Source organism: Haemorhous mexicanus, chromosome 11 (genome assembly GCF_027477595.1).
Source record: "Haemorhous mexicanus isolate bHaeMex1 chromosome 11, bHaeMex1.pri, whole genome shotgun sequence".
NCBI classification, from domain to species: Eukaryota; Metazoa; Chordata; class Aves; order Passeriformes; family Fringillidae; genus Haemorhous; species Haemorhous mexicanus.
The window spans coordinates 22,425,468-22,453,074 of NC_082351.1; the positions used below are offsets into that span (position 1 = coordinate 22,425,468).

The window sequence follows — 27,607 nt, forward strand, 5'->3', positions numbered from 1 at the left end:
CAGTGTGTTGGAATTAGGAAATAGCTGGCTTCTGATTGTGATGGTGTGAATGACAACACCTCTATTGTCTCACCCTTCACGTGAGACTGAAAATGGAATAAAAGTTTTTGTAATGCCTCTCAGTTGCCCCATCCTGGGTCAGGAAAGGGCACTGTCCCATAAATTGGTGCCCCATGCTGATCAACAACCCCAACCAAAGCCAGGATGCTGGCACCTACCAGTGTGTGGCCACCAACCCCTTTGGGACCATTGTCAGCAGAGAGGCCAAGCTGCAGTTTGCCTGTAAGTCAGAAGCAGCCTCTGTTCCCATGGTGGGCTGGAAAAACTGGGAGCTGGGGGTCTTCTCCCAGCTTTTCCTGGTGGGTTAGGGGGTGTTCTGTGTGGGAAATGGGTTTGTAGAAAGCTCTCAAGTGTGAGAACTTTCACACAGTGTGCATCTGTGTGCAAACTTTGAGACCAGAAATGCTGGCTTAGAAATGCCCTGGAATAGGATGGACATTGTGGAGAGAAATGGAACTAGAAACAAGTTTCAAAGGGTGGCCTTGCAAATAACTCTGGGTACTTTGGAGAAACAGAACTATGAGAGATGCATTGCAGTGGGGCCCAGGTGGGATAATTTTAGATGATTGGCTTAAGGCATGTACAGCATGGGGTGGTTAAAGCTGACAGGCCAACACTGACAGTGTGTTGGAATTAGGAAATAGCTGGCTTCTGATTGTGATGGTGTGAATGACAACACCTCTATTGTCTCACCCTTCACGTGAGACTGAAAATGGAATAAAAGTTTTTGTAATGCCTCTCAGTTGCCCCATCCTGGGTCAGGAAAGGGCACTGTCCCATAAATTGGTGCCCCATGCTGATCAACAACCCCAACCAAAGCCAGGATGCTGGCACCTACCAGTGTGTGGCCACCAACCCCTTTGGGACCATCGTCAGCAGAGAGGCCAAGCTGCAGTTTGCCTGTAAGTCAGAAGCAGCCTCTGTTGCCATGGTGGGCTGGAAAAACTGGGAGCTGGGGGCCTTCTCCCAGCTTTTCCTGGTGGGTTAAGGGGTGCTCTGTGTGGGAAATGGGCTTGTAGAAAGCTCTCAAGTGTGAGAACTTTCACACAGTGTGCATCCATGTGCAAACTTTGAGACCAGAAATGCTGGCTTAGAAATGCCCTGGAATAGGATGGACATTGTGGAGAGAAATGGAACTAGAAACAAGTTTCAAAGGGTGGCCTTGCAAATAACTCTGGGAACTTTGGAGAAACAGAACTATGAAAGGTGCATTGTGGTGGGGCCCAGGTGGGATAATTTTAGATGATTGGCTTAAGGCATGTACAGCATGGGGTGGTTAAAGCTGACAGGCCAACACTGACAGTGTGTTGGAATCACAGGGATGGCAACCAGAATTGGCTGAATTAGGAAACACAGAGTGATTTAAGTTTCCTACAAAGGCTCTGCCTCAGAGAAACAATAAAAATGGGCATGGGAAGCTTCTCCCTTCATCTGAGCAACCCCTTATTTTCCATCCTCATCTTGTGTCGTGTGGGTTTTGTTTTATCTCCCTTTTATTTCTGAGGAAATGACTGTTGGGGGTTTTGGTGAGATTTGAGGGTTCCCCCCCCCCTCCTTTTAAGAGTTAAATTGTGACTCTTGGGGCATCAGGAATGTGTGTTGTTCTTCCAGGGCTGTGATATTCTTCTGTAGCCTTTTCAGGGAAGATTAAGCTGTGATTGAGCCATTCAGCCTCCTGTGGAGGGCAGACAGGGTCAGCAATTTCAGCCTTGAAATATGGAATTAGGTTACAAACTCATTATGATAAAAGTGCTAATATTTCCCCTGAATACTTGCTTTTTGATATGGCATTTTCATTTCAGGTTTGTCCTTTTTGATTTTTTCTTCCTCTCTCTTTTTCCCCTTCTCTTCCCACTTTTATTTCTTTTTTTTTTTTGTTTTTCCACGCTAGTTGTCTCTGAAATTGAACATATTTTCACTGAGTGAGGAATCTGCTGTGCCACAGTAACAGAATCTGGATTAATGATACCCCAAGCCCTGTGCTTATAGCAACACAGGCTTTCAGAAAATAAAAAAGCTTTAAACTCTTGAGTATGGATCTAATAATGGCTTTTCCACAAAGATCTAAGGAAACACAGCTGAACTAGATTAAATGATTTGCTTTTTATTTTAGGGGCTGGGGCTTAGCTTGATGATTTTGTTCACTGTGCTATGGTTTCTGTTGGGAAATAACCCTGGAATCCAGCAGGAGCTGTGGCTGGGGGGCAGCTCTGAGGCAGCATTTTGGGGCTGAGCCCACCCCTGCAGACGTGTGATCAAAGTTGGTTTTTGTGGCCCGGATTCTGCTTCCATGGGGGCTGGAGATGAAGCTCCCATTGATTTCTGGTGGCACCAGAGCTGGCCCACAGCCCTCCCAAAGTGATGAATTTGCAGCTTGTTCTGCCTGCTCAGCTCCTGTCCCCTTGGCAGGGCAGGGAGGATGAGCTCCCAGGGTGTCCTTGCCAGTTATTAAATCACAGAATCACAGAGTGACCAGGTTGGGAGAGACCTCCAGAACCATCGAGTCCAGCCCAGCCCCAGCACCCCAACTCACCCCTGGCACCCAGTGCCACATCCAGGCTTTGTCAAACACCCCCAGGGATGCGGACTCCACCACCTCCCTGGGCAGAACATTCCAGAACTTTATCACTCTTTCTGTAAAAAACTTTTCCCTGCTCTCCAACCTGTATTTCCCTGGGTGCAGCTGGAGGCTGTGAGCTCTGGTTCTGTCAGTCCCTGGAGAAAGAGCCCAGCCCAGCTGAGCACAGGCACCTTTCAGGAGCTGTGAGAGTGATGAGGGCACCCCTGAGTCTCCTTTTCTCCAGGCTGAGCACCCCCAGACTCTCCTCACAGGGTTTGTGCTCCCAGCCCCTCTCCAGCCTCGTTGCCTCCTCTGGATGTGCTCAAGCTGCCCATGGAATAATGTGTGGGATGGAACATCCCCCAGGGGCTGGAAGTTGTTCTGTCACTCTCTAAATTAGAGATCTCTTGCTAGATCCATACTCAAGAGTTTAAAGCTTTTTTATTTTCTGAAAGCCTGTGTTGCTATAAGCACAGGGCTTGGGGTGTCATTAATCCAGATTCTGTTAATGTGGCACAGCAGATTCCTCACTCAGTGAAAATATGTTCAATTTCAGAGACAACTAGGGTGGAAAAAAAAAGGAAAAAATGAAGGAAGAGGGAGGGAAAAAGACAGAGGAAGAAAAAATTCCCTGGAAGGAGGTGGTGGGAAGGTGAGGGTTGGTCTCTCCTCTGAGGGAACAAGTGACAGGAGAAGAGGAAATGGCCTCAAGCTGTGCCAGGGGAGGATATCAGGAAAAGTTTCCCTGGAATTGCTCAGACAGTGGCACATGTGGCACTTTGTGGGGTGGTTTAGTGGCCCTGGTGTCTGCTCCAAGGTTGGGCTTGATCTTGGGGTGGTTTCCAACCTTTCTGATTTATACCCACACCTCTGCAGTCATCACATCACCAGGGCAAGTTCTCAAAATCACCTGGAGAAGCTCCTGTTCCTCGCAGACCCTTCTCAGGGCTGGGCATTTGGAGATCTCTGTGTTCAGATTTAGTTTCCTTTGGTGGCCTCTGCTGATGCCAGCCTGTCCCAGCTGGGCAGCACTGCTGGAAGGGGCTTCAGGGGGGTGGGACAGCTCAGGGCTTCCCTTCTGCTTGAATTCTTGCTAAAGGATGTCCAGACTGTCTGTGATCACAGTGGGAGGAGCAAGGCAGGACAATTCCTGCTGACCTATGAGCTCCTACAGGGCAGCATCTCGAATTAGAGACAGCTTTGAATTTCTTTTCCCTCGCTGAGGCAGCAGTTTGTGTTTTACTGCCCAAGCTCAGCTTTGCACATCTCCAGTGCCCCCCACCCCAGGGGTCTCCAGGCTGTGTCTGCTCCACCTCCAAGCACAGGACCAAGCCTCTGCCAAGAGGTGACCCCTCTCCTCTCCCATGGAGCCCTCCCCAGAGCTCACAGATGAAATATTCCCTCCCTGCTGTGATAACTTGGCTCAATTTGGCCCTAAACTCCTCAGCAATTTAACCTGGAAATTCACAAAGCTGCTGCCAGCTGCAGGATGCTGCTTTGGAAATGAACCCTCTGGGAGCTGTGCAGGAGCTGCTGCTGCCTTTCTCATCTCACTGGTGGCTGTCACATGCTGCTGATTTGGAAATGGGTGTCCAAAGGGGAAAACCCAGTTTGACTCAGAGCTGGTTTTCAGCCTTGTCATTGTTGTGCCCCCTGTTGTTACAAAAACTGCCTGGAAGTGATGTCTGTGAGACAGGAGCTGTTAGAGAAATGGGATCTGTTTTCAGGGGGGGTTTATCTGTGGGACCCCATGAGGGGAGGATGGCTGGTGTCCTTCCCTGCTCTGTGCCCAGAGGCCCCTCTGCAATCCCCTTTGCAGCCCATGGCCATTTCCCAGGAAGGAGTTTCCCTGGAATCTCTGACTTAGCAGATCCATGCTCATGCTGTGGGTGTTCCCTGCAGTTGGCCAAAGTGATGCTGAGATGTCCAGGGGCTGAGGGACCAATTCCAGAGCAGGAATGAGCCCCAGGGCAGTGCAGGATAATGAGTCTGAAGGGAGGGGTCCTCTGAGGGTGCTGCAGCAGGGGTGAGGCATCACTGTGCTGGCCCAGGAGGTCAAAAGGATGGGGAAGTCTTGGGGTCTCTGCTGCTCACAGTGACCCCAGATGTGTCTCAAAGTCTCTTTTCCCAGCCTGGCACTGAAGAAGGAGTCAGAGCTCTTCAGTTCTCGGTCTCAAGGTTGTTTATTGTTCCTTATCTATAAAATTCTTTCTCCTGTCCAGCCGAGGTTGCTCAGCAGGACAGTCCAGGGCACTCTGCCTGCCCCAGGGCAGTGTTATCTTTTTATACTAAAAACTACTGTACAATATTTACCATAACTTCCCAATACCTGTCACCTGTGTTAGACAGAGAGCTTCCACTCTAAACCAATCTAAAAGTGCCACCATCCCAGCAGAAGATGGAGGCCAAGAAGAAGAAGGAGAAAGGCTGGGCACACCCAGATTCCTCCATCTTGCCCCCTGAACCCCATTCTAAAAACCCCAAAAATCTATTTTTCACCCTGTGATAAATTCACAATCATTCTACTTAAACTGTCATGGCTTGTAAACCTTCATATAAAGGTTGGTAATGTTTTTTTCCAAGGGCTAGATCAAAGGCAGAGGGGTCCAGGGCTCTGTGCCAAGGTCTCTGAGCCCCTGACAGGGTCTTGTGTCCTCCAGGGCAGCCAGAGGAATTTCCTGGGTTCCTACAGGGGTCTCCTTGTTCTCCTCCTCCTCCTCATCCTGCAGGTGTCCCCAGACAGGTGAAAAGTCTGATTTTCTGGGTGTTATTGAGCTGAGCTGTTTCACTGTGTCCTCAGTGCCTGAAGATCAGAGCTGGAGTTTGGCTGCTTTCCCCCTCTGGGCAGGGCAGCAGCCTCCACCCTGCCTCTGGTGCCTTTGCCATTGGATTACTCATGAGGGATGGTCCTTGGGGGTCCCTTCCTGCTCAGGATATTCTGATTCCATTCCAGGAACTCTTTTCTTTCTTCCTTGTTACCAGGACCCTCCTCTGAAGTGAAGGGAGTCACGCTGTTCTTTCTAAAAACTCTTCCCCACACTCACTTTATTAAAAGAATTCATTTTATTGAAAGGTTTTTTCCTTCAAAAATAATTGTTAAATGTGAATTAGCAGCCAGGACCCAGCACTGCACAGGGCAGGGAGTGGCAGAAAACCCAGTAATGGCATGGTTGCAGTGAGAATTATTTGGGGCTCTGACCTGCCATCCCAAAATAATTTCACTGTGGTGGTAGAAAGAGAAAATTACTCCCAACATCCTACTGAAAAGGGTTTTTTCAATATTCCCATTGCCAGCATGTTTGCTGTTACATCTTTTACACGAGTCAATCCCATAATTTTCACTGTTAGTTGCTAAGGAACACATTGTAATGGCTGCTCAAAGTCTTTACTGGTGAACCCTCACTGCCCTCCAGTGCATTCATTTTATCTTCTGGAGACTGAATTGTCATGGAAGTCACTCCTTCAAGAACAATTAATAATGAAAACTTTGTTTTTGGAGGGGGATCTACTGAATTCCAAACAACCAGACCCACAATCCCAGGGACTGATCCATGGGTTCAGCAAGAAAATGGGAGAATTTCCACAGGGATCACTGAAATCTGGGGGTTGGTAAGAGATGATGTGTTTTAAACCTTCTGGAAGTGCAGGAGCCAGGGGGTTTGGGCTGGAAGTGCAGGAAATGCAAGAGGGTTTGGGCTGGAAATGCATGAAATGCAAGATGGTTTGGGCTGGAAATGCAGGAACCAGAGGTTTTGGGCTGGAAATGCAGGAGCCAGAGGTTTTGGGTAGGAAATGCAGGAACCAGAGGGTTTGGGCTGGAAATGCAGGAACCAGAGGGTTTGGGTAGGAAATGCCAGAGGGTTTGGGCTGGTTTTGGGAGGCATTTGGGATGGTTGCTGTGCCTGGCCCTGCTCACCCTCCTCGGGAGGTTTATTTCTCCAAGGTTTTACTTGTGAGGAGCAGCAACCCAGCCCTGCACATTTCCCTGGCTCCTTGCTTGCTCTGGAGTTTTCCTGTGCAGGGAAAGATCCCTGTGGAGTGCAGGGTTGGGGATCTCAGTGTTTGGGTGGGATCTGCTCACCTGCCCTCAGCTGAGGCAGTGCCCTGCCTGCCCTCATTCCCTGCATCCCTGTGCTCCAGCCCTTTGCACCCCAGGACTGAAATATCCCACTCAGCTATTTCTCACCCAGATGTTCCCTCTGTTTATTCAGAGCCTGCACTTCAAATCTCCAGCTTTCCCTACAGTTTCTTTCCCTTTTTCCCTTTCTTTCCCTTTTTCCCTTTCTTTCCCTTTTTCCCTTTCTTTCCCTTTTTCCTGGCATTTTCATCAGTGCATTCCCTCCCACCCAGGGCCAAAATTCAGAGAGAAAACTCCCAGCCAGCCACTGCAGCTTGCTGACACCAAGGGCCCACAAATCTGCTTTAAATCTTTACATTTTCTTAGTTTTTCTTACATCTTCAGAAATTGATTTTCTTACCATGACCCAATTTTCCCCTGCATCCCCCATCTCACTCTCTCTCTCTCACCGAAGCCTCTGTGCATTTGAAAGGTTTTTTGGGACCTGAAACTCTGTGAATAATCTTCATTTTGGAGCTGGGATGTCCAGTCCTGCCCCTGCAGAGACCCAGGTGTCCCCAGCCCCACTGGGATGTGCCATCAGGCTGTGAGAGCAGCCTGGCTGGGGTGTCCCCAGATCTCAAATTTTGTGGTTTCCTACCAAGTGTCAAAGCCCTGATTCCTCCTGCAGGCACTCAGAGGAAGGATTTCAAGGAAAAATGCCATTGATATCCACCCCAGCCCTGCTGCCTTACCCAAACCCAGCCCCTCACCTGCCTGTCCCCCAGGACTGGGGCTGCTGTGACCTTAACTGAGGAATGAGCACATTAATTTGCATTTTCCCATGTGTTCCCACATCCCAGGGTTTCTCTGTGCTGAAATCCTGGCTGAGCTGTGCACAGGGCAGGATCAGTGGCAGAGATGAGCTCCCAACCTCTGCTCCTTCCCCACAGTCCCTGCTGGGTGGAAAACTAGGCTAAGCCTCACGTAAGCTCCTCTTTTTTCCCTTTCTTTTCCTTTTTTTATTTTTTATTTTTGATGAATAGGACCATCAGGGAGTTTGCAGCAGAGGATGGATCTATAACCTACTTTACTTTCGTCTGGGATAGAAGGACCCTTAAGTCAGAGCAGAAATGGAGGATTTCCACCTGCTCTGTTTCCCCCCTCCAGGGTTATAAATAAACTGAATTCATTTTTACTTAAAGCAGTGGCACTTGGAAATTGTCAGAGCACCTTGTCCTAAAGCTGGGAATCTCCAAAGCCTGCAGTGGTTTTGGGGAAGTTATTTTGGTTTCTGGCTGGAAGGAGCTCTGGGGAGGGCAGGGGGTTGCATGGGAGCATCACAGGCCACTCACAACACCCAGATCCTCTTCTGCTTTAGGAATTCAGGGAAAAGCAAGGCACAGGCTTGATGGTTTTCCTCCTCTCTCTTCATATTTGTTCATTTTCCCTTTAATATGAAAAAATATTGAAAATGCAGATTTTTTTTTTTTTCTATCTCGGAGCTCTATTCTTCAAAACTATATGATGATGTAGGAGTTTTGTTTTTTTTTAATGAACCCCCAAACTCCTTGTAAAAACTGATTTTAGAGTAGCAAACATCTGCAGAGCTGTTGGGTCATGTTTTCATGGTTTGTGATCAGTTTTCCTGGTTTGTGTGGCTGGAGAACAGGACAAGAAATCAGGAGGTTTTGTTATTTTTGTTATTTCCTCTGTCATTGGAAACTTCTTGTGACACCTCCCCTTTTGCCTCCAAAGCTCCTGGTTTGTGAGTGAAATAATGCTCTTGACCTAGCTGAAGAGATAATGATGCCCCTTGGGTGATCCCTAGGGGTTCTGAATCAGTGCAAATCAGTATTTTCTGTAAATGTGTGGAAGAAGCAGCTCAGGACCCAGCCTGGACCTGGCAAAGGCCAGAGCAGGGTTCTGCAGGAGAATTTCTGTTTCTGCAGGAGAATCATTTCTGTTTCTGCAGGAGAATTCCTTTTTCTGCAGGAGAATTATTTCTGTTTCTACAGGAGAATTATACCTGTTTCTGCAGGAGAATTATACCTGTTTCTGCAGGAGAATTATTTCTGTTTCTGCAGGAGAATTATTCCTGTTTCTGCAGGAGAATTATTTCTATTTCTGCAGGAGAATTATTTCTGTTTCTGCAGGAGAATTTTGTTTCTGCAGAAGAATTTCTTTTTCTGCAGGAGAATTATTTCTGTTTCTGCAGGAGAGTTATTCCTGTTTCTGCAGGAGAATTTCTGTTTCTGCAGGAGAATTTCTGTTTCTGCAGGAGAATTTCTGTTTCTGCAGGAGAATTATTTCTGTTTCTGCAGGAAAATTCCTGTTTCTGCAGGAGAATTATTCCTGTTTCTGCAGGAGAATTATTCCTGTTTCTGCAGGAGAATTATTTCTGTTTCTGCAGAAGAATTTCTTTTTCTGCAGGAGAATTATTTCTGTTTCTGCAGGAGAATTATTTCTATTTCTGCAGGAGAATTTCTTTTTCTGCAGGAGAATTTCTGTTTCTGCAGGGGAATTTCTGTTCCTGTTGATGGGATGCAAGGGCAGTGCAGAACAACTTTATCCCAGTGGCTGCTTCATCTTTATTTTGGTTTTTCCCCCCTGTTTTCCCTCTGGGAAGCAAAGCCAGGAGCCAGCACTGGCACGGGGAGGATGGAGCAGCTTTGAAAGTGTTTGGGGAGGCTGTGCCACCTTGGTTTCCCTGTCTGCAGCAAACACGACTGCCCTGGCTTTATTCATTGGGCCTGAGAGGGGAACAGAATGGACAAATATCAGCCCTGAAAGGTGCTGCTGAGCACCAAAATGTGAATTTCCACAGGGAGGCTGAGCCAGCAGCAGCTCTGAGGATCAGCATCTCTGGGGGTACTTAGCAAGGAAAGGGAAATTTCCCTTTGAAGCATCGTGCTGAGTGAGTTGGAGTGAGGTTATCCAGGAAATCTGTGGTGCCCTGGGTCCCTGGCAGTGCCAAGGCCAGGCTGGCACTGGGGCAGTGGGAGGTGTCCCTGCCCTGGCCCTGGATGGGCTGTAATGAATTCTGTGGCTCAGTGATTGTATTTTCATTATTTGGGGTCTGGATTTGCATTCCTGCCACTGCCCAGAGTGGGAAGGGGCAGAGGGGGAGCACGTGAGGCACCTGCAGTGCCCAGACACCCCTGAAAGAGGGGCAGAACTGCCCCTGTGCCCCTGCAAGCTCTGCTCTCTGCCCACTGCAGATCATCTCTGCTGCAGGAAAGTGCAAACAGAGCTTTTTGCTTTTTTTCTTTTTTTTTTTTTTTCATCTAGGAAAAGATAAAAAACTTCTGAGAGTGAAATAACCCCATTCCAGTCAACCCAAGGGGAAATGTCTGCCCAGATTTTCTAGATTAAAGTAATAAAATTTTCAGAGTCCTCAGCATTTTGTCTCAAGCAGAGGAGCTGCTTCAAAATAAATGTTTGAAATATTTCCTGTCGAAAGAAGGCAAACAGGCAGTTTTTATGAAGTGGAACATGAGGACAAGGAGATTTTTTTTTCATAATTTCATAGAGAAGAGTGGTTTGATTTTGGAAAAGAAAAATGGGTGCCTTGCAGGAATTTCTCAGAACATTCCTCAGGAGTTTCTGTTTCCCTGCAAGAGCAGTGGGGTGAAGGAAGGCAGGGGAGCCCTGGGGGTGCCTTGCAGCCTGAGGGGAGCAAGGAGCAAACCCCAGGGAGGTTTGGGTGGAATTTCAGCCTCGTGGGTGCAGAATCAGCCTGGCTTTAACAGCTGGGGTCAGAAAATCCAAGCACAGAACCCAGACAGAGAGGAGAGATCAGAGATGGGGGTGGTAAACTCAACACCTTGTTAATAGTCTCAGTAATAAAGTCCAAGGAAAAATCTTTTCCAGCAGGGATAGGGGTGGGGGGAATGCCAAGATATTTACCTCCAGAACTTCTTTTCCCTTCTTTTCTCCCCAGCAAAGTAGAAATCCCAGTGAAATTTCTGCTCTAAAGGTCAAATTAGAAAGCTTTCATCCCCAGACTTGTAAACTATTTCTCAAATCAGTGACTCTCGAAATTATTCATTAGAACACCAGCTCTTAAACTAAAATTCTATTAAGCTGTGTATCAAAGGGGTTTTATTCCAACCCACACAGCTCTCTGGGTAGTCCTGACACACCACCAAGGACACAGCCTGAAGAACTTCATCTCTGTGAGCTGGGGAGAGGGATGGCAGAAACCCAGCTTGAAAACCAGGTGTGGTTTTAGAGAGACAGTTTGGGGATGGTGGGACCATAAATTCCTTCCTTCCTCCTTTTCCTTTTCCTTTTCCTTTTCCTTTTCCTTTTCCTTTTCCTTTTCCTTTTTCTTTTCCTTTTCCTTTTCCTTTTCCTTTTCCTTTTCCTTTTCATTTTCCTTTTCCTTTTCTTCTCCTTCCCCTTCTCCTTCTCCTTCTCCTTCTCCTTCTCCTTCTCCTTCTCCTTCTCCTTCTCCTTCTCCTTCTCCTTCTCCTTCTCCTTCTCCTTCTCCTTCTCCTTCTCCTCCTTCTCCTCCTCCTCCTCCTTCTCCTCCTTCTCCTCCTCCTCCTTCTCCTCCTCCTTCCCTCCTCCTTTCCTCCTTTCCTTTCCTTCCTTCTCCTTCTCCTTCTCCTTCTCCTTCTCCTTCTCCTTCTCCTTTTCCTTTTCCTTTTCCTTTTCCTTTTCCTTTTCCTTTTCCTTTTCCTTTTCCTTTTCCTTTTCCTTTTCCTTTTCCTTCTCCTTCTCCTTCTCCTTCTCCTTCTCCTTCTCCTTCTCCTTCTCCTTCTCCTTCTCCTTCTCCTTCTCCTTCTCCTTCTTCTCTTCCTCCTCCTCCTCCTCCTTCTCCTCCTTCTCCTCCTTCTTCTCCTTCTCCTTCTCCTCCTCCTTCCCTCCTCCTTTCCTCCTTTCCTTTCCTTCCTTCCTTTCCTTCCTTCCCTCCCTCCCCCACGGATTCAGGTGCAGTGGAACCCCTCTCCAAAACTGGTTTTATTTTTTTTTTTTTCTTTTTAATTTTTTAATATCTTTTTCCACTCCCACAGTTTGCAGCCAGTGGAGTGGGATGCTCTTGCCAATGCCTCCCTGCCCACCTGGCTGGGAGTTTTCTCCAGGACAGGAACCTGGGATCTGTTGTCCATGGAGAGTTGTGCAAACATGATGAGAATAATTTGGGAAAGGCCATCCAGATATCCCTGGGGGTGTTTGGATGGAGGTTCCTTGCTCACTCTGAACCAGGGGGATTTGACCAATCCTTCCATCAGTTTTTTTGTTGGAGATGTCATTGCCAGCCTAATCAGATTCCTTTGGGATGAGTCATGTGCTCCTTAATAAAAGGAATAATCTTCAATTATTCCTGGATTTGACCTTAAACATCACCCTAAATTTTAGATTCCTGGGATTATTTTAAAATTACAGAAGGGTTTTGAGAAGGCAAAGCCCATTATGATCTGCAAATCTCTTTAAGTCATGCTTAAAAATTGGCTCTGGGTGTCTTGGCTGTGGCAGGGTACCCCAGGGGACTGGGCATTTCACACATAAGAAAGGCAATTACTCCTCACCCAGATCTTTATTTCCTCTTGTGTGGGTGCTTTAAGGTTCATTTCATATTAGTAAAGGTGGTGCTTTGTCCACTCCAGAACACTCAAAATTGCCAGTGAATGTGTGTCAGCTTTCTAATTGATCAGTTCCTAAATGATCAGTCATTTATAACCATTTTATTTTCCTTATGGTTTATTTTATTTTTAAAAACCATTTTTTATTTGCCCAAAGTACAGCCACGTCTTAGGATGAAATTCCAACCCCCCATAAAATACAGACAGGCTGAAAGAACTCCTGAAGTGCTGATCCAAGGATTTGTTGCTCCTCTAAGTGAAGCAGGAGTTCCCTAACCCAAGACTTCATTTCAGTACAGTAGGAATGGCACTGAGGCATAATTCCCAGGAATTCCCAGCTGGATGCAGAGATGTGTGGGTGTCACCCACCCTCCCTCCCTGTGCTGCTGCTGGACACCAGCTCTGTGTTGCCCCTGTGGAGGTCCCTTGGATATCTCATTTGGTGGGAATAATGATCCCCAGGGATGCAGCTCCTGTGCTTTGGGGGCTCCTTGCTGTCCACACCAACTCAGCTGAGTGATATCAACGATGTGTTATCAAATTTGCTTTGCACAACTCTCTAGACCAAGACTTTAAAGTAAAACCCACTAACATTTTTATTTCTCTAAGCCTATTAGCCCTGCTTTTCTTTGGCAATTAAAACCCACTGATGTAGAAAGCAGTGATTGATGTGTGTACATTTCTGCTGGAAGAGAGCAAAAGCAGAAATCGTTTCCTACCAGTTAAACAGGAATAATAGGTGAAAACAGCACTGACACTGCTTTTCTAATCATGAGGAAAGAACCCTGAACTGCAGTGACAAAGGGCTCACTAATGGTGAGGTTTTGACAGCGTGTCATTCAAGGCACTGCACAGCAGAGCTGCCTCCCACATGGCCCAGTCACAGGAACTGGCTTTCCAAAGGACATGCAGACACCTGCCACCACCAATTTGCATCATTGACTCTTCATCTCATTTTCTGTAATATTTTTTGGGTGGTTTTTAATAGCTCTTGCACAGAGGGGTCTCTCCTAATTGCAGCACCGGCGTAATTACGAAGCATTTTGTGTTCTAAAAATAGGCAGGTGTGGGAAAAAATCAAAGCAAAGCATGGGAAGGCTCCTGGGGCAAAGAAAGGCAGCAAAACAGAGCTCATCTTTCACAAAAAATAGGGATCTCTGTCACATCCCCAGTGCCCTGAGCCTGGCAGGCTCCTGAGGGAAGCTGTGGTGCTGCAGTCGGGGTCCTGGGGCATGCTGAGTCCAGGAATTCTCTTATTCCCATCATTTCTGTTATTCCCATCATTTCTGTTATTTATTCCCATAATTCCTGTTATTCCCATCATTTCTGTTATTTCTGTAATTTCTGTTATTCCCATTATTTCTCTTATTCCCATCATTTCTGCTATTCCCATTATTTCTGTTATTCCCATAATTTCTGTTACTTATTCCTATAATTCCTGTTATTCCCATTATTTCTATTATTCCCATCATTTCTGCTATTCCCATTATTTCTGTAATTCCCATTATTTCTGCTATTCCCATCATTTCTGTTATTCCCATAATTCCAGTTATTCTCATAATTCCTGTTATTCTCATTATTTCTAATCCCATAATTTCTGTTTTTCCCATAATTTCTGTTATCCCCATTATTTCTATTCCCATTATTTCTGTTATTTATCCCCATTATTTCTGTTATCCCCATTATTTCTGTTATTCCCATCATTTCTGTTATTCCCATAATTCCTGTTATTCCCATCATTTCTGCTATTTATTCCCATTATTTCTGTTATTTATTCCCATAATTCCTGTTATCCCCATTATTTCTATTCCCATCATTTCTATTCCCATCATTTCTATTCCCATAATTTCTGTTATTCCCATAATTTCTGCTATTCCCATCATTTCTGTTATTTATTCCCATAATTCCTGTTATCCCCATCATTTCTATTCCCATCATTTCTATTCCCATCATTTCTGCTATTCCCATTATTTCTGTTATTTATTCCCATCATTTCTGCTATTCCCATAATTTCTGTTATTTATTCCCATAACTCCTGTTATCCCCATTATTTCCATTCCCATCATTTCTATTCCCATCATTTCTGCTATTTATTCCCATTATTTCTGTTATTTATTCCCACAATTCCTGTTATCCCCATCATTTCCATTCCCATCATTTCTATTCCCATCATTTCTGCTATTCCCATCATTTCTGATGTTGTTGCAGCCAGTCATGGGAGCCAAGGGGGCTCTGCAGCTGCTCTGCTGGGGTGGAAGTCTCACCCCTGGGACAATCAGTGGAGCTGGAAATGGCCAGGGGTCAAAATTCAGAAATCTGAGGCCAAATTTTCAGCAGGAGCTGATGTGACCTTGTTTGTTTGCCCATCCTTCGATGCCATCTGGGGAATATTCCTTTAAAACTTTGCTTTCCTGGGAGTCACTTGGAAAAAGAATGACCACATTTCATAAAGCTCAAACCCAAGTAGGTCCTAAGAAGGGAGGAAAGGCTGCAGTTCCTTTTGTTTTGCTTAAAATTGAATCTTCTTTGCTATAAGGACTGATTTTTGTAGGCAAAATTTGGGGAAAACTTTCATTACTCTGGACAGCTTGGGTAATTGTTACTGTGCAAAGCCATGAGGGTTTGATGAAGGTTTCCAAATGCCATTTACTGAGACAAACTACCCAGCCTTGGGGGCTGTGGATCATTTCAGATTGCTTAAGCCTTTATGAAACCCCACAGCAGCCCATTCCACACACCACCACCCTGCCCAAAGGGAGCTGCTGCTGGCACCTGCTGGGCTTTGGAGCATTTTGGGGGGATCTGTGGCATCACTTCCCAGTGCCTGCCCAGGTTGTGGCACTGAACATTAAGGCAGAGTTTCACAGAAAATCCTCATTGTGCCAGCAGAGCCACTGAAGGCTCCATGCAGGGCTGGGTGTTGGTGTGTGCCCTGCAGCCCAGTGCATTTCAGAGGCTCTGTGCAAATATTATCTAATTAAACCTCTTCTGAGAGACACAGCTGAAGGATTGTCCTCAGAGATGAGCAAACTTTGTCACCGGGAGCTGAAGTGACTTTCCCAAAGTCATGCAGCTGCTTTTAAACACATCCAGCTGAAATTAAATAATACACACAGCTTTCAGCTTCTGTGGGCCTGTTCAGCTTGATTTGGAATTGATACTGTCCAGAAGGTGTTTAAAGGCACCTGAAGTCATTCATTAAATGAGGCGTGAGTACCCACAATAACCTGTCTGCATTCCTCTTGCATACCCTGTTGTATTCTCCTCTTGAAACCATTGCTAATTACTAATTCCTAATCCTGCTCTGATGCTGGGGTTACTGGAGCTCACACAACATTTTTCTGTGCTCACTGGAGCCCTTGGTTGGCATTGTGAGAATTGTTGGCAGCACATCGACCTCCTGAATTGCAAGTGGTAATATCTCAGTTTTTCCTTTTAATCTGGTGGGTTTCTCTGTTGGGTTTGGGATTTTTAGGGGCAAATAAGACCAGAAATCCTCCTCTGCTACCCAGGGTTTTTAGGGTTGGGGACAAAGGGAGGTGGAACTCGATGGTGTTGTCACCATGAGGCTGGACCCTCCTCTCTGCAACTCAGAGATTGCAAGGTGGATCCTAAATGAAGCTCCTCACTAATGAAATCCTCATTGTATCATTGTTCATTCCAATTTAGGTGTTGCAAAAACAAACCTGTGGCCTTCAGAAAGCACAATCAGCCTGATGGCCTTGATCAGGCATTAGCCTTTCTTACAATTATCTTAATCCTGTTATTTTGCTCAGAGGCAGATCTGAAGTGCTTGCAGGAGGCTTTGCAGGGCTGCCTCTGTGCCATGTCTCAAAGCAGAGCAAGCAGGAGTGATGAGTGCTCTGCTTTATCTGCTGATTTTGGCCATCCTTGCAGCACTTCCTGCATGTTCATCCAAGCAGAGTCTGCTTTTCCTGGTAGCAATCCTGTCCTTGTCAGTAGTGATGTAAAAAAGAGCACATTGATTCCTGCAGGCATTCTTTGGGCTGGAGGCTGTTCCTCCTCCTGCAGCTGTCCTCAGAGAGGATGGGATCCAGCCCTGTGCCCGTGTGCAGTCAAAATGTATAAAAATCTGTGCACTGGCAGGTGGCCAGAGGAATCTTACAGTGATTCCTGTACAATTGAAAAAAAAAAAAAAATTAAAAAAAAACCAAAACCTTGTAAATTTTATAGAATTTAGGTACGAAATATTATATCTCTCAAATTGATTTTTTTCTGTTTTCCTAAACCAGAAAAGAAAGAGAGAAAGGCCCATAAGGGTTTCTTTCCTAAAAAGGGAAATGAAGCAGTGACAACTTTGGATTTTATTTATTTACATTTTTTTATGTACGTGTGCAGAAAACATTTTTAAGAGAGGATAAAAATCAAGGCTCAGTTTTCCATCCTTGTAACCTCACAATGATGCTCCTACCAGCTCCTGCTGATAAATATTTATCACCTCTGTGTTTCCTCTGGTTCCCAACTGCACTGACAACAGGTTTGTAATTGCCAAGCCAAGGCTCAGCTACACTGGAAACAAGGGGAAAAAAAAGAAAATTGAAATGCAGGAAATTGTAAAGGATCAGAGGCTGCCAGAGTGATTCCATGTCTTGGTGCTCCCAGGAAGCAGCTGCTGGTGACAATCCTGGTGGCACTCTGAGCTCAGAGTCACCTCCTCTCTTCGCTGCAGGTCTGCTGAGTTCAGTGAGCAGGGGAGTTGTAGCTCTGCAGTGCACGGGCCCTGAGGAGAGGGAAAAGAGAGAGGTGGAAGGAGGAATTTAATTTCATTTAATTAAAGCACTCCGTGCCTTACCGTGCAGCTGGTGCAGGAGGGATCCTTGTGGGGAGGGAAGGGTCTGCACCCGTGGGATGGGAGGGCAGCAGCAGCGAGGGAAGCAGCCTGCCTTGGGATGGAATTGCTGATTTCAGGCAGTGATTCTTCCTAAGTTCACACACCAAACCTCCCCCAGCCTTACAGGTGCTGGGGTTTTCTCCAGCTGTGTCTGTTCCTGTGGATGAACCAGCACCTTCTGCCCTTCCAGCCTGGGCAAGGCATCTCCTGATCCCCCTGTTGATGCTCCTCAGCCTCCTACTGCCTCACATTCCCCCCCAGCCCACCCTCCAGGCTGATATTTGCTTTATTCCATCATTTTCCCATTGTGGTCAGCCTCTAACCGAGTTCCTTCTCTCCTGGCAGACCTTGAGAACTTCAAGACCAGGACGAGGAGCACGGTGTCCGTCCGCCAGGGCCAGGGCATGGTGCTGCTCTGTGGGCCCCCACCCCACTCTGGAGGTAAAGAGCTCTCCTTCTCTTGCTTTCAGTGAACTCTGGGCTTTCCCTTCTCAGGGAAGGGAATTCTAAGGGCTGTCAGGAAGTTTGAAGCAGTCACCCACGAGGACAGGGTTGTGGCAGGGCCCCCCTGGCTGAGGGGGTCCTGGTGTCTAGAGGGGGAGAAATGCAGAGAAAAAGCATTTATGGGTCTGAGGATAAACTTCTGCGATAAACTTCTGAGGATAAACTTCAGAGATGGAAACTAAAGCAATGAATGTCTTCATATCCTGAAGGTGTGGCCAAAACCCTCTAGCTCAGCCTTCCTGCTTTGTGGCCTGGGTGTGTCTCCTGCTAAAACGTTGAACTTGCTGCCAGAGCCATTTTTGTGCATCATCTTTTCATTATTTTCTCTTTTTCAAACACTACTGGCAGTATTTTTTGTGTCCTGGGTACTCAGGATGTGTCCAGATCTCACAGGGTGCTGTTTGCTTCCAAGAGGGCAGCGTGAATGTTTAGAAAACACCAAAAAATTCTTTCAGTTTTGCACAAACTTATTTTAATGGTGCCAGTTTGTGGCTTCCTGAGCCTGTGTGCTGCACTGTTCTGTTTGAAATGTGTTGGAGGGGGAGTGGTTCTGTGAGAATTCCTGCTGGAATTCCTGGTGTGCCTGACAAGCTCCATGTGTGTGTCCCTCCCCACCAGGACCCACACCAGCCACTGCAGCTGGCTCCTTCATCAGGGGCTGCTCACTCTGTCAAAACTGCACAGCATCTCCCACAGATCTGTGGCCCTTTTAAAGAAATGTGCAATCCTGCTTTGAGGTCTGTCTGCCCTCATCAGCTGGATGGAAACTGCCCCCTGGACCATGTGCTGTTAGGCTGTGGTGCAGCAGGAAAAACCTCCTCAGCTTCAAAGGGAAAAATAATCCAGCTCCTTGGGAGCACGAGTGGTAATAAGAGGAGAAAATGCAATTACTTATTTTAGAATCTGATTAGGGCAGCAGACCCAGGTTCATCATCCTTGCAAAAAGTGCCTGATGGCATTAGTGACCACTGCTGAAACATAGGGTTAATTGTGGGAAAAAATACACTTTCTTTTTTTTCTTTTTTTTTTTTACTTTAGTTTCATATGTGCATCAAAAATTAAATCTAAAAAGAAAAAATTTAAAAAAGCAAAATTATTCAATCTGAGAATTGCCATTGCTTTGCTGATGAGGGTATTCACTGGAATAGTAGAAGCCTGAAAAAAACCATCCTGGCCAGGTGCTGAGATTTGGGACAAGAAAAACAGTAAATGGGAAGGGAATTATTTTCTGTCAGCCATTGTGTCACTGGTTGTCTTGGGCTTAAAAATTGTGACTTTATTAAAAAGACACTGATCAGCATCCAGACCATTAACCTTTCATCTGTGGGTCTAATACTTTGCCACTTGGAAATATCCATTTCTGAGGAGCTGTCAGCTAAAAATGAAGTTACGTTGGCCTACATACATTAGTTGTTGAGGCTTTCTTTTTATTTTTTCTTGTTAATGATGCACAATAAAAAGCTTCCCACTGTTCCGGCGTTACAGGAAATTCATCCCGAAAACGAGTCCAAATGATGAACAAGTGCTTTCAGCACCAACAAATGGGCTGTGTACAGCTCACACAGAACAATTTGGGCATTGCTGTGCACTGTCCCAATTTTTGGTTTGCAATGAGCTGGAAATTCGAGCCCGTGGATGTGAGCTCCCCCCAGCCCCGAGTGGCGACGGAGCGCGCGCTCCGTGCGGCGGGGAGCCGCGGTTTGTCGGGTCGCTGCCTTGTGCTGGTACATTCTGTTAAGCAGCGTAATGATGTGATGGCCTCCTCTGATGGAGAGCATGCTGAGTGCTGGAGATTTGGAAAATAAATGTTCATCTGCAGCTCGGGAAGCGGCTGGGCTGGAGAGCAGAATAAATGCAAATCAAACATTTGCTTCTGCCGCGCTTTCCGCGCCTGCAGCGGTGGATCCCCACCCCCGAGGCCAGTCCTGCTGCACTCATGACCCCTTTGTCTGCTAGAAGTTCCAGTTCTTTTCCTCTCCTGTTGTTTTTTTTTGCCTTCTCCATTTGTTCCTAATGGACTGGTAGGAGCCTGCCTGGGTTGTTGGGATTTTTCTGAGATAATTACCCCGCGTGTGAAGGGTGTTCCCTCGTTATTTCTGCAGCTTGTTTAATCGAAAGCCCAACAGCGGCCTTGTGTCAACCATTCTGCCCTGAATCTCCACAGAAGGAGTCATAGAAAAGTAAATATTGCTCTGGGAAGGTGGCACTGGGGCCTGGGTAACAGCACCATGAGCTGCTGGTGGTGTTTGAGTGGACAAGAGGAAACAGTCAGCAATCCTAAAAGTCCGTGTGGAGCTCAAACTTGGCTTTGGTGCAGAACACCAGGGGCCCATCGTGGTCACAGCATGACCTGGGCAGTGCCCAGTGGTGGAGTCACAGAAGTGGGTTTGGACACTGCAGGGGCATCAAAGAGCTCCTGTGACTGTTTTGTTGGGTCTCATTTTAGGTACCTCAGCCTCTGTTGGGATGGCACCTAGAGTTTGGATACCAGAGGACAAAGCTCTCCTGCTTCGTATTTTCAGAGCCCTGTGAGATCAACCACTGACTCACAGAATGGTTTGGGTGGGAATGGCCCAGCCAGTGCCACCCCTGCCATGGCAGGGACACCTCCCACTGTCCCAGGCTGCTCCCAGGAAACAATTCCTGCCTCCAGGGAACCATTCCATCCCAATATCCCACCTAACCCTGCCCTTGAGCTGTCACAAGAGCAGAGCAGAGGGGAAGAATCCCCTTCCTTGACCAGCTGGAGAATTTTGAGCCAGAACAGGGAAAATATCACCAAAAATGGCTTTGTTTCTTCTTGTGTGGTTCTTTCTGTTGCATTTTTAAGGCATTTAGAAGCCATAAACCTTTTCAAAGTGTACAACAGTGTTCAAGCTAAGCTCTTAGGGGAAATGTTTTCCTTCTGAGGAGCTCTGCAGGGGGGAACACCTTTCCTTGTTTGCTTTTTTCAGTGTCGTTAATCAAATTTGGCAAGATCCATTTCTTGTTGAGATAATCTTTATTGAAACAAACAAACAAAAAGCTCCAAAATCCAAAGCAAACACTCACTTGTGTTTCTCAGGGCTCTGGATCTAAGTTCCAGAGGGGATATGCCTGGGAAGCATTTGGAGGTCACTGTCCTTTTAACTTTATCTCCAAATTTTAAGATAAAATATTCTTTTGTGCCAAATAGTTCTTTTCATTTAACTATGTGGGAGCTGAATCATTTAGCTGCCACTTTTATTAGATTTATTTGATGGTCAGGGCAGGGTTAGTTATATTTTAACAACCACAGTTTTCAAATTCCTTCTAGCATCCCTGGCATTTCGTTGTGAGTCCAGAGGCTAAAAAAAAAAAAACAGTCTTGGAAAGGATTTTCTACTTGACAGGCTGGTAGCACACCCTTCCTCACGCAGAACAAGCAGGTCTGGAACTCCTTCCCCTCCCTCCTCTGGGAAGATAAATGAACTTGTCTTTAGGATTTCTCTCCCCCCCTTCCTGCGAGGTTCTGGTGGTTCATCTTTAGAAAGATCTATAACCACGTTCTCATGACATTTGCCTTGCAGCCCTCGTGGGAGAAGCCCGTGGAGATGGAGCTCTGCGAGTGCTGTGGGAAGTGCTGGGTGTGCACCAAGGGCTGCTGGAAATGATCTCTCAGTTCCTCCATGATCTGAATTCCGCACCCTGGTGGCGTGTCCTGCTCTGGGCTCTGCTCATTCCCCCACTCTCCACAGCTGGAGCACATCTGTTCTCACTCCCAATCCAGCTCAGTAATCTGGGCAAGAAATCAACCAGCTGATGGCTTTTTTAGACAGCAAAGTGCTCAGCTGGGAGGCCGCTGGTGCTCTGTAGGATGTGTCTTCTCCTGCAGGCACATCCTCAAAAGTTCTGCTGAGCCTGGAACTGAATCCCCCAAGAATTCCTCTCTCTGAGCCTCAGCTCCTCAGACACTTTGTCCCTCTGCTCCTTTCTGACCTTCCTGGGCAGCTGTGTCCCCTTGAGAGAACAAAGGCAGGATTTCAAGGAAAATCAGTTTTCTGTCTCTGCAGGGCCCATGTTCTCACTGCACCTGGAAAATTCCATTTTCCCAAAGAGGAGGAGATTCATTAAAGCTCAGTTGTTCCCATAATCCTTTCCTGTCTGATGCCATCACTCCTGATGGAAACCCAGCCATGGATGGGAACACATCCCTGTCTATGAGCTGAGCTGTTGACAGAGAGTTATTCCCACATCTTTTCACAGATTGGATGCATTCAGGTTTCCTCATTCTCTCCTGCCTTTCTTTCCCTGATGGCATCCAGGAAAACTTTTAGTTCTGTTGCACAGCTTAATCAAGCAGAACTAACTAAATCTTAGCATTTGACAGAGGAGATGGCAGTTCTGATCCCATCTCAATCCCAGCCTTCCATGCTGCACGGGCAGGAGTGAAGTTTGGACACCAAAGGTGTTTGCAGAAGGCACTTGACAGATTCCAGTGCTGCTAAAACCCCTCCTGGGCACGGGGATCATCAGTGGCTGCTCACTTCTCTGCTCACTTTTTCTCTCCTTTTGTTATTATTGTTTCAAAGGGATGATGGACACTTCATGGGCTGGGAACAGTGAGGGTCTTTGGGCTGTTGGGATGAATGGCTTGGGGGGTTTGTCCTGCAAACAATCCATCCCACAAATCATGTCTCATGTTTGTACAGCCCCCACCACACGGTGCAAGGAGGAAGGGCAGCAAAGCTGGGAAAAATCAGAAGAGTGCAGGAGGAAAAAGGCAATTATCAGGCATTTTGATACCATGATCAGCAAATGGAGCAGAGCAGGATCCTGGAGCACTTAATGTCCTCCCTCCACTACAGCAACCTTAACATTCAGCCTTTATTTTCCTGTTTCTTTCAGTGTGGGATGCCCAGAGCTTTTGAGAAATGTGAATTTTACAGAACCTCTATTCCCAGTTCCCCCTTGCCAGGCAGGATGTCCAAGGGCTGAGCTACCCCTGTTACTCCTTATGAAAGGATTGATAGTTTCTCCTCTTTCTCTGCTGTCTTAATGTCTTTGGAAGCCTTTGCTGCTTGGTCAGATTTGGTTCCAATTAGTGAGAAGCTAATTTAGAGAGGAGCCTCGCACACATGGGTGGGCACCGTGGCTGTAAAAGTTCCATTTCTCCAGGAAACCAAGCAAAAAATCTGCTAAGCTGGTTGGGAGTTGGTTCAGCTATTTGTCAGAAGGCTGCAGGGCTACTGAGCAGCCTGTCATGGATCACTGCCAAGGCTGGAGGGGAAATCTGAGCAGGTAAACTCTCCCTTGGGGCTGGGAAAAGCACAGAAAAAGGGAAATATTTGCCCATTAGGGACGGCCAGTGGTGGACTTGATGGATTTGTCTCTGGGGTTGGGTTGGTGTTGGAGCATCAGGAGGGGCTGCAGACCTGCCTGGGTTGTGGGGCAGGTGTTCAACTTTGTTTTCCATGGATAATTCTGCTTGGAGGGTGCAGGGAGGGACAGAGGGGAGGCTCAGTTCCCAAACAAACAGGAAAATGCCCCAGCAGGGTTCAGTTCCCACGAGCTGGGGCTCATGAGCTGACTTTCCTGGAATGGGAACACATGGAATTCCAGCAGGAACTCCCAGGAGGGGGATGCAGGGTGAGTGCTGGAGATGTGTGGGGGGTGGAGGAGAGCAGAGGATGCAGAAAAATGCCTGAACCTGTCACCAGTTTTTCCCCTCAGCAGTGACTGCCACTCCCATGTCCCCAAAGCAGGAAATTCCCATGCCTGAAGTGTCAGCACCCTAAAAGTGTTTTCCAGAGCAGGAACAGCTGAGCTCAAAAAGCCTCTGAGTGATTGATCTCAGGCCAAGATCCAGAAAACAACTTCCCAAAGCTCCCAACTGCTGCAGTTTGTCTCCTAGTCCTGAAAGCTGCATCTGAGCAGCCTGGCAGCATTTCTGCCCAAAAATTCCCTCCAAATTCAGCCCAAATTTCCCTCCAGGTGTCTCCTTCCATCCCAGGGAGTAGGGGAGTCACACCCTGGGTTTCTGTAATTCATCTGTGTCTGGCTCCATGTGATGGAGATTATTACAGTTCAGCAAAAATGGGGTTCATTAAACTCAGAATCAGGCATAAGAAACTCTCATTTAAATAAAAAGTGATTGAGAATGGTAACTTCCATTTAAAGTGCATCTCCCATCATTTATTTTTTATGCTCTGCCACAGTCACCATTTAAATTATTAAAAGCAAGAAGTAGAAAGCTTCTCAGGAGATAGAAATGGATTAGATTAAAATTAATCTGACATAATCCTTTCTGTGAAACTGCTGATTCAGTTTGTGCACGAGTTTATCAACATATTTGAGGATGAAGGATAAGGATAAATTCTCCTCTAATTTGGGAGTGCTTTGGCTTGATGTTTCTGACAGCCCAGGGAACACACAGAGCTCTCTTAATTGAGAGATTTATGAAATTACAAATATTCCTTACAGCACAAATGCCAAGCTCATCACAGATTTACACTCATTTAAGCACCTGAGGTGGCGAGTGGGATCTGCCTCCTTTCAGCTGGGATGAATTTTGAGGTCCAAAAAAAAAAGAGGCTGGGTCAGGAACAGGGCCAGATTTTTGGCTGGCACGTGTCACTTGTCACCTGCAGAGTCAGCACCCCCCAGCATTCCCTTCTTTGTGCCCCAGGTGGGTGGCAAGGGCTCAGGAGGAGGGCTGGGTTGTGGAACTGGAAGGGAGGAGGCTCAGCCCCCCACCAAAGACCTTGGAAACAGGGAAATAGAGAGGAACACGACGTTAATGGATTTTTTATTTATCAGTGATGGCTCGTGACATCTTTAAAAAGAGATCATCTGCGAGCCAGTGCTGTGGTTTATTCCCTGCTTGGCTGCAGTCAGCACTAAATGAAGATTGAAATGGGATGAGAGGGGGTAGGGCTGGCAGGGTTTGGCTAAAGATGAGTGAAATCTGTCTGACAGAACCCAGTCAATAGCATTTATCGGGAGCTGTAACATCTTGTGATGTCTTTATGAACCAAATTGGAGATCAGAGTGCTGCTCCCAGGCTCTGCTAACCCCTTCCCTCCACATCCAGCTCTGCAAAGCCCTCAGAGGCAGCCAGGGCTGCAGAATGTGCCCAGTGACACAGACAGAGCACTGATGTGCCAAATTTGGGGTTCCACCCCAAATCTGCACTTTGTTCTGCTTTGTTCAAGTCAACAGTTCTGCCTGTGGGAGCCCCCATTCCTATGGTCTGATGTTTTATTGTTGAAAAATCACTGGGGGTATTGGTTTGGGCATTTTCTGTCACCTCATGCACGTGGCTGCACCTAAAAATGCAACCACGATGCGTTTAAAGATAATAAATGTGCAACCATGATGATGCTTTCAGCTGGTAGATATCAAAGCACTTTATTATGACACTGAACACTGATTATCTAGCAAATAAATGGAGAGAATGGTTTTTTCCTGTGTGCTACAGGCAGTGCCCTACAGGCCATTCCCCCTCAGGCTGTTTGGGCAGATCTTTCAGCCTTGGAGTGCATCATAATTTTAATTCATTGCAGTAAGGAAATTCCTCTGCAACCAACTTTTTTTTTTCCTAGAGGTTTGATCTAATCTCTTACAAATACAGATCAAAGGTAGTGAAAGCTGGTATTAGAGGATTAGCTGGGTCACATTGAAATATGTTTTAAAACAAGCCCAGGGACCTTTAGCTTTTCTGAAGCTGGTGCCCACACAAAAAAGGATTTTTAGGCTAACTCTCTGTGACTTTAAACAGAAAACCAACTGATGGATTAAACCTGTGAGTCATTCCTTCAGGTGGTGTGGGGAGCACTTTATGTAACACAAGCCTGGAGAGCATCAGCAGTGACTGAACTCCCACAGCACAGACCCAGAGCAGAGGGGAAATTCAGGGTAGGCCCCACTTCTGCACATGCCACCTTCCCATGTTTTTATTCTCTTTTGGTGATTGTTTAGGAGAAATTAGCAGCTTCAGCCCAGGCTCCTTTTCATCCTTTTCTCTGGCTGATCTCTCCTGTTTCCACGAGGCAGGGGTGCTTTATCTGTGCTGTCAGGTGAAGATGAGTGTTTCTTTACAGAGGTGTTGGTGCCACTCTCTGGACCTTACCGAGCCATTATTCCTTTTGTATTACCAGAATTTCCTCATTGAAATGAACTCAGACAGAGAGAGAATCACCCAGCTGGGCTGAGCCTGCCTCCAGAAACTGCAGTTTAAAGGAGAAGGGCTTGGGAGTGGCACCAGATCCAGTCCTGGCTGACATTCCCAGGGAGCACCAGAGCTGCCCCAGGAGGTGCAGAGTGACAAGCACAGCTTGGCTTGCTGGCTGGCTTTTCCTTCCAGGCAAGACTGGCTGGGAATGCCTGTAAGACAAGTTTGAAAGGCTTGTCAGACAAAACTTCCTGAAAGGTGGTTGTGGTGGGCTGGGGGTCGGTCTCTTTCTCCAGGCAACAACAGACAGAACAAGAGGACACAGTCTCAAGCTGTGCCAAGGGAGATACAGGCTGGAATTAAGGAGGAAGTTTTTCACAGAAAGAGGGGTCAAATACTGGAATCATCTGCCCAGGGAGGTGGTGGAGTCACCACCCCTCAATGTGTTTAAAAAAAGACTGGATGTGGCGCTTGGTGCCGTGTTCTAGTTGAGGTGTTGGACTCGATGATCTTAAAGGTCTCTTCCAACCTAGAAATTCTGTGATTCTGTGAAAACCCACCAGGTTCCTCCCCAGGCTGTGCTGGATGGGAGGGGGGCTGAGCAGATGCTGTTGGAAGTTTTGGTGTTTCCCTGGAGCAGATGCCCCAGTGCAGGAGCTCAGCCCCTGATGTTTTCTGTCCAGCACAAATAAAGATTTGTGTGGATTTCCCTCCCTTTGGGCTCAGGCTGGCCCAGTGCAGTCATGGTTGGTGCTCACAGCCATCCCCAGCTGCCTGGCAGAGATAAGCCAGGCCAGCTGTGTGCACCCACATATTTCACTGCCTTTGACACCCACAGGCTGGAGATGCAGCAGATCCAGGGATCTTGATGAGGTTCAGGTAATGAAGAGCTCTTGCCCTTTTAATTACCCAGAGCTGGGCAGTCGAGGGGCTGGGAGGCAAACACAGCTCTGAAAATTGCTGTGAGAATGGATCTAACACAGAAATTGGGTAATTTTGTGCATTTTTCTTGTTCTTATAAACTTCTGACAGCACATTTCTCTGTTGCCTGGCTGCTGAGTAACTGTGTCCTCAGATTTGGCATAGCTGAGGGTTCATCCAAACGTGTTTTATTAACTTTAGATTAATCTTGTTCATTATTTATCATTCTTTTTATTAAAACCTGCATCTGAGGCCCAGAGCTGTGGTGGAGCTGGGCAGCAGAGCTCAGACTCAAAGGGAGAATTTACCAGGTGATACTTTTGTCCAGGCTGATTTCCCTAAATTGTTCTGCAATTATTTAAGACTGGGAGATAAAAAAATTGATCCAGTGGTGCAGGCAGGGCAATGGAACTGTCTGTAACCCCACAAAAAAAGAAAAGAAAAAAAAAAGACAGTGCATAATTTATGTAGCATTAACATTAAAATAAAACTGTGAAAGAGAAAAATGGTCAAAACTGCAGGAATTGCAGAGGGTTGTGCCAGGGATAATTCCCTTTCCTGGATGATTCCCTTTTTCCCTTCCCCCAGGGTGCTCTGCCAGGGGCTGGTGGCACCTGGAGCCTTCTCTCCTGCTCACATCTTGTGATTCAAAATTGTGATTTCTTGATGGGGCTGAGGTGTTGATTGCTCAATCAGATCCCAGTGAAATTTGCAATTATGGAATTTGAATTGTGAGTGTCCCCTACAAGCAGTTGGCTGATTTTAATAAGCAAATTGAAAATACAGCTGAGGTTCACAGGACACTCATCAGACAATCAGCTCAGCTTTGCCCAAATTTGCTGTAACCTTCACTTATGAGCAGTTTGAACACCAAGGAATGGGAGCAATCAGAGCAAAAAACAAACCCAGCAATCTGCAAATTATCCACCAA

At 46.6% G+C, this 27,607-nt stretch overlaps 1 protein-coding gene across 1 annotated transcript in view; it reads left to right on the forward strand.

Moving 5' to 3' along the window:
* The window catches only part of LOC132332460 (contactin-4), a 278,899-nt gene that overhangs the window by 173,584 nt on the left and 77,708 nt on the right, over positions 1–27,607 (forward strand). The window contains exon 6 of the mRNA XM_059856845.1: positions 17,466–17,561. Coding sequence (XP_059712828.1) covers positions 17,466–17,561 — 96 coding nt within the window. The remainder of the gene's footprint in view (positions 1–17,465; positions 17,562–27,607) is intronic.